Source organism: Populus trichocarpa, chromosome 1 (assembly GCF_000002775.5).
Source record: "Populus trichocarpa isolate Nisqually-1 chromosome 1, P.trichocarpa_v4.1, whole genome shotgun sequence".
Taxonomy (NCBI): domain Eukaryota; kingdom Viridiplantae; phylum Streptophyta; class Magnoliopsida; order Malpighiales; family Salicaceae; genus Populus; species Populus trichocarpa.
Window position 1 is genome coordinate 41,274,380 of NC_037285.2, and position 6,608 is coordinate 41,280,987.

The 6,608-nt window shown below is 34.6% G+C and overlaps 1 protein-coding gene across 1 annotated transcript; it reads left to right on the forward strand.

Moving 5' to 3' along the window:
• The first annotated feature begins 1,910 nt into the window (after positions 1-1,910).
• LOC18095481 (tubby-like F-box protein 7) lies at positions 1,911-6,398 on the forward strand. Its single transcript, XM_006370080.3, has 4 exons — positions 1,911-2,419; positions 3,426-3,513; positions 5,111-5,240; positions 5,671-6,398. Exons 1-4 carry the CDS (start codon positions 2,081-2,083, stop codon positions 6,245-6,247), a joined length of 1,134 nt encoding a protein of 377 aa, XP_006370142.1. The 5' UTR covers positions 1,911-2,080; the 3' UTR covers positions 6,248-6,398.
• Positions 6,399-6,608: the final 210 nt, after the last annotated feature.

Sequence of the window (6,608 nt, forward strand, 5' to 3'; positions counted from 1 at the left end):
CTAAGTTTTTACTATCGCACACCTGGGCTCGTTTCTTGGTAAATGCTTTTTTGAACCCACCAAAATGATTGGGTCACGACAGAGCAATTCCCATATGATTATTTTTAGTCCTTTGATTCTTTTTTTCATTAAAAAAAGTTTTGGTCTGATCTATAATGTGGAGTCGAAAATAACCTAGTTATCACTATGCCATTTATATGTAAGGGTATTTTCATTTATTAACACTATTTAAAAAAAAAAACAATTGGTCAAGTAACACAATTTTAAAAGTTTTAGTAAAATAACATAGTTTGTATAACGAAGCAACTCTCATATGATTGAGAAACGCGACATTCAAACTTGTCATTATTTATAAACGTGAAACATAAAGAAATTGTGAAATGAACTTGTACAAATTACAACAAGGAGAGAAAGAAAAAAAGAGATGTCAGGGGCACACTAGAACTTCGATAACGATACCACCGATATCATAAAAAAATCTCAACGAGATGAATTCAATGATACCAAGAAATGTCATCAACGGTGATCGAATCAGGTCACATTTGCCACCCAAAGTTAAGTGAGTAATTATAATGATGAGAAATGAGAGAGAGAGAGAGAGAGAGAGAGAGAGAGAAGATCTTAGAAGCACACTAAAGCTCAAATTATGAGAGCATCAATACTTTTATAAAGATCTCGACGAGACAAATCCAAAGACATCAAAGAAGGTCACTAATAATGATTGGAGTAGACCACGCTTGTCGCCAAAGACAAATGAGTCACTTGCCAACTTTGGACAGTAAATGATGCTCACTTTCCTTGATGTCGTTGAATTCATCTCGTCAAAATTTTTCAATGATATCGGTGATGTCATAATCAGAGCTTCGATGTGACTTCGATATCTTTTTTTATTCTCTCTCCTCATCGTAATTGTGCTAGCCTATTTTATATTTTTGTTTTTACAATTTTGTGTTTTTGAATAATTAACAAAAAGAATGAATATCGTATTTCTCAATCATGATATATATAAATTATGTTATTTCACAAAATATTCACAAATATTTTTATGTTTTCCGTTTCTGAACAACAAAAAGTTTTAATATCACGTTTCTCAATCCTGATATATACTATTTTACGAAAATGCTTTTAAAATGTGTTATTTTATCAATTGTATTTTTTGGAAAAAAGTGTTATTTGTTTAAGAAAAGAAAACCTATATGCAACGTATTTTGTTCGTATTAGAAGATTCTTTATACATAGGATAACTCATTTGACAATATTACCATTTTGCTCTCCTTCGATTTCATAGAAATTCTAAAAATAAACACAATGGTCTGAAGTGGAATTAAATTGTTTATTCAGACGATTTAAAATTTGAAAACTAATCCAAGTTTGTCTTGACACTAACCTTTTCTTAGGCAAAATTTGGAGGACAATTTTGAACAGCACAGGGCAGACTTGGCCAATTCATCACAATGCAAACTTATCGTAATAGATAGGCAAGGTTACGTGGATTATTGTCCACGTATATCACCAGTTTTCTTCCGGTTTAATCCGGATCTCCCCATTTAGACAAAAGAATTTGGCTAAAAACTAAAATAATTATAATCTCATTGCAGCTTCTATATATATAAAAAAATCAATAAAAATAAAAATAGATTTAAATAAAAGGAGGATGGCTAAGCGAACGCAAACACCATAAAACGCACAGTTTCGCGCTTTATTGTTTCTTAGCAGACCCAGTCAAAAAAATCTCCTACCTCCAGCAGCACCGTCTCTTGACTTTCACCTTCCAATCACACTACTCTCACGTCCTTGTCTCCCCTCAATTAATATCCTCACGCCACCTGTTCAAAGTCAGGTCTCCCATTCGTCTGTCTAAGTTAACATCATACAGCCACACCACACCAGTTTATAAACCGTTTCCATTTCCAGCCAAAATAAATTTAAGAAAAAAGAGAGAGAGAAACTGCCTCCCCTGTGCTTTTTTTTTTCTTGAGTTTTAGGAGAAAAACACTCAGAAAAAAAAGAGAGAGAAGAAAAGAAAAGAAAAAACAGTTTGCTTTCTTCTCTTTCTTTCTCTCCGTCTGCCTGCCTTCTAATGTCGCTGAGAAGATCGTTTTTATCGCGAAGGTTCTCAAGATCGTTCAATAACCAGAACAGAAACGAACGAAATGGAGTGGAATCGGGGCGACTCGTTGGTGAGTCGGGGGGTGAGTCGGATGGGTGGGGGAGTATGTTGCCTGAGTTATTAGGAGAAATAATAAAACGAGTTGAAGAGAGTGAGGATCGGTGGCCACAGAGACAAAACGTCGTCGCATGTGCTTGTGTTTGTAAGAAATGGAGAGAAGTTACCAAAGACATCGTCAAGTCTCTTCCTAACAACAACAACAATAATGGAAGTTCTGGAAAAATCACTTTCCCTTCTTGCCTTAAACAGGTCTGATTTTTTATTTTATTATGGTGAATCTAAGGGGGTTTTTATTGAATTTTTATAATTATTTTGTGAAGGAATATTCTGTCATTCTGATTGGGTTTTATTTAATTATATTGATTCAAGTTACTGGGGATCTAGGGATTAAGATTTTGTGCTTTTGCTTGAATTTTACTAGATAATTTACCTTAATTATTCTTTTAATTTGTTTTAAATTGCATTAATTTCTTTTAGTGGAAAAAGAAAAACCAAAGATTTAGGAATAATAAATGAAGGAGAATGGAAATGTTTAAAATTTAAACTTTAGAAGGCAAATAGCTTTAATATAAAGGTTTGTATTTTGGGTTTCAAGAATTGATTTTCCAATTTCTCTGCTCTCACAATTGCATCTTTAGACCTTTAGAATATTCATCCATGTTCAGAGAATTATGAGGTGTTAGGGAAATGGTGAAAGTTGCTTTTGGGTTTGAATCTCAGAAATTGGAAACAGTAACTTCTTTAGAAAATTATGGAGGACATTTTCATCAAACACTCCTTCTCAGATCCCACTTTGGCTGGGTATGTATCTGGGACATGGTGTTTTTATATGTTGATGGGATCGTTCTTTTGCCTAAGATTTTGGAGATATTCTTCTCGATGTTAGACCATGTTTTCCATTTTTTGTTAGAGTACATATGGTATTAGACAAGGCATGGGTTACCAAATTGTAAATTTAGAATTAAGATCAATTCGTATAACTTGCTGAGCTGAGACGTGACTTGGTTTTGAGGAGGTGATTCCTGGAGAATAATTGAAGACGTATCTTAAATTACGTTGCTGTTTTTTATTCTATTATTTTCTTTCCATTTGTCATTTCTGTGCAAAATGTTTGTATTTTAATTTAGTCACTTTTGGATTCTCTATTCAGCTTGCTGATCCGTGTTGTGTGACTTACTGCCTTGCTGCCATTGTTGGTCAAACATGTTTGAAGTTTTGGAATTGATGATTCTTTTTCTTTTCATTGTAAATGCAGCCGGGTCCACGCGACTTGCCCCATCAATGTCTTATAAAACGGAATAAGAAGACTTCAACATTTTACCTATATCTTGCTCTTACTCCATGTAAGTAAATAATTGTTAGATGTGTGTTTGCAAATTATGAAGATGCACAGAGGATTTTTCTATGTACTAGTTTTGGAGCTAATTAGTTTTTGTGTAAATTATTGACATATGACTTGCTAGTACCAAAGATGAAAGAGACATGGTTCATTTTGTCAGCCTATACTTTGACTTTTGTCTATGTAGATATTATTGAGTGGTGGCCCGATACTTGTTCAAATCAACTTGACTCGGTCCTTATTTGATATTGTGCATTCTTTTCAATATATGAAATTTGTTTGATTTAGGTGTCTCACCTATATATTGACTAGCACGTAATGTAAAATTAATTTTAAAAAAAAAAGTAAAAAAGAAAAGGTAAAAAGCTTTTGAATTTGGTGAACTATGAGTGGTGAAAATGTTTTTGGTTTCTTCAATTATTTATGGGTTATGACTGGTGCCTTGTGATGGTCAATGGTTCAGCGTAAATTTGTAATTGAGCCTGGAAACTTGGATCCAACTTTTCTTCTGCAAACATGGAGATTCTATGTATAGAATCATATAATTTTCTAAAAATCTATTAGCAAATGGCTCGGGGATGAGTTTTCATTGCATGTATAAATCTGGGTGTCAAATGTGCTGTCGAATAAACAAATTATACATGTTCTTCCTCCATTAATTCAAGTTTTATACTCAGGGAGTTTGACATTAAATATTCCTTCGTGTGTTGATCATCATGTGATGGGAAGTAGCAATCAGGGCAAGTTGTGTACTTTTTAAGGGTCAGTGCGTGATATAATCTATCATAGCAGAAACTGTTGAGCACAAGGACTTGCTTAGATATTGTATCAATCAACAACTATGAGTTTTATATTTGCAATTTCATTGTTTCTCTATAAGAAAAATTCTGGTACTTGCACCACAAAGAGTTGGTGATCAAGCAAGATATAAAATTAAAAAAGGATTATAAATGTACTGTCAGGTACTGGTTTCTGAAGTGCACATGGAAAGTAAATTATGAAAATCTTTGGTTAGAGAAATTAGAATTGTATTCAAATTTCTTTTATGGTAATGGTTTCAATTTTTTTCTTTTATAGCAGTGGCTCACATTATTGTCCTTGCTTTTGGTAATTATTGTTTGTTTTTGCGTTTCAAAAGTGCTTTTGAAAAAAATTGAAATTTTTTATTTTTTTCTTTGCTTCAAATTAATATTTTTTTGGTGTTTTCAGATCATTTTGATATGCTAATGTTAAAAATAATTTATTTTTTTAAATATATATATTATTTTGATGCATTTCCGAGCGACAAGCACTTTGAAAAATAGCCGTTACTGCATTGTCAAACACCCCCTAGAGGATGTTGTAAGCCATGTTTGGAAAGGGAGAAAATTTGAGATGTAAGTAGGCAATACTGAACAATCAAGTTTATAATGAATGGGTATGCAGTGTGCTCTGAAGTTTGTAAAAATTGAGTTGCAAATTATATTCTAGTCTTACTTTCTATTTTCCTTTCCTGGATTTCAGTTTTTCATCACTAGATTATTTGTCTTGTCATTTGACTAGCATAATGTAAACAATTGAGCATTGTCTCATCTGAGATTCTCTTTTGTTTTTCTATCTAGCATTTACGGATAAGGGGAAGTTTCTCCTGGCAGCACGGAGGTATAGGCAAGGTGTTCACACAGAGTATATCATCTCGCTTGATGCTGATGACTTATCCCAAGGAAGTAATGCTTATGTTGGAAAGTTAAGGTAGGGTATTTTTGTATCAACAGAAATCTTGATTGGTTGTTTCCAAAATAATGCTTTTAATGGATATACTTACTGCCTACCCATCAATTTGTGCCTTGGAGTTTAGGAACCATTTGCACAGTTGCTAAGAATCCAGATAGCATTGTTTGTTCTCATTTTCATGCTTTGCATTCACATAAATGCCAGTGTTTGGATGATCAAGTTTTCAGGTTTTGTTTGTACGTGTTAAGCTCTTCTTTTTTTTTTATTCATAATACATGGCATTTCATTATAGAAGTAATATGGATCTGAATTGGAAGGGTACCTTGTTTAGTGTCTTGTAAATAATAAAGTTTAGTATCTTGAATAATAGAAAAGGTTGTGGTTCTGGGACAGCTAGTGATATTACAAGTCATGAAAAATAATTCCATTGCTCCTTTGAATACTGCAGTTCAGACTTCCTCGGTACCAACTTTACAATATATGACAGCCAGCCACCACACAGTGGTGCTAAGCCCTCAAGTAGCAGAGCTAGCCGGCGATTTGCAAGCAAGCAAATAAGCCCTCAAGTCCCGGCGGGCAATTTTGAGGTTGGGCAGGTCTCGTATAAATTTAACCTCTTGAAGTCAAGAGGTCCAAGGAGGATGGTTTGCTCACTTAAGTGCCCGGTGTCACAAGAAACTACCAATGTCAAAAATGTTGACAACTCGAAGATGACGCAACTGGAGTCTGCTTCTTCTGGTTTTACAGTTTTGCGGAACAAAGCCCCAAGGTGGCATGAGCATTTGCAGTGTTGGTGCTTGAATTTCCATGGTCGGGTAACAGTAGCATCGGTGAAGAACTTTCAACTGGTTGCAATTATGGACCAAAGCCAGCCAGGAGGGAAAGGAGACGAGGAGACTGTCCTCCTCCAGTTTGGGAAGGTAGGCGATGATACTTTCACCATGGATTATAGGCAGCCACTTTCAGCTTTTCAAGCATTTGCCTTGTGCCTGACTAGTTTTGGCACGAAACTGGCATGTGAGTAATTTACATGGAATAATTATGATGTTAAAATTATGGATTCCGGTGTATGTTTTGTTATCATTCTACAAGTGTTGGTTTGGCTGGAAGAAGCCAGTGATGTAAATGATGTTATTGTATCAATGACAAGAGCTTAAAATTTTTCATCTCCAATAATTTGGTCTCTGCCTTCTTCACTAAAGTACTCCGATGGTGCACATTTTTCATCTTCTGGTTTGAATTTGGCGCTTTCAATTTAGATGGTGGGCAATTAAGCCTCGGCGCACAAAGCTCCTTGCAGTTTCCTCCAGAGACTGTTATGGCAAAAATATTAGACACTGCTGTGGTATATGCCCTTTGATTTCTCCAACGGCTTTAATAAAGCTC

Bases quoted from the DNA above. Each gene is read 5' to 3' on its own strand.
- LOC18095481 (XM_006370080.3), top strand. From the start codon at position 2,081: ATGTCGCTGAGAAGATCGTTTTTATCGCGAAGGTTCTCAAGATCGTTC. The intron at 2,420-3,425 runs GTCTGATTTTTT...TTGTAAATGCAG, and splicing joins TCCCTTCTTGCCTTAAACAG to CCGGGTCCACGCGACTTGCC. The intron at 5,241-5,670 runs GTAGGGTATTTT...TGAATACTGCAG, and splicing joins GCTTATGTTGGAAAGTTAAG to TTCAGACTTCCTCGGTACCA.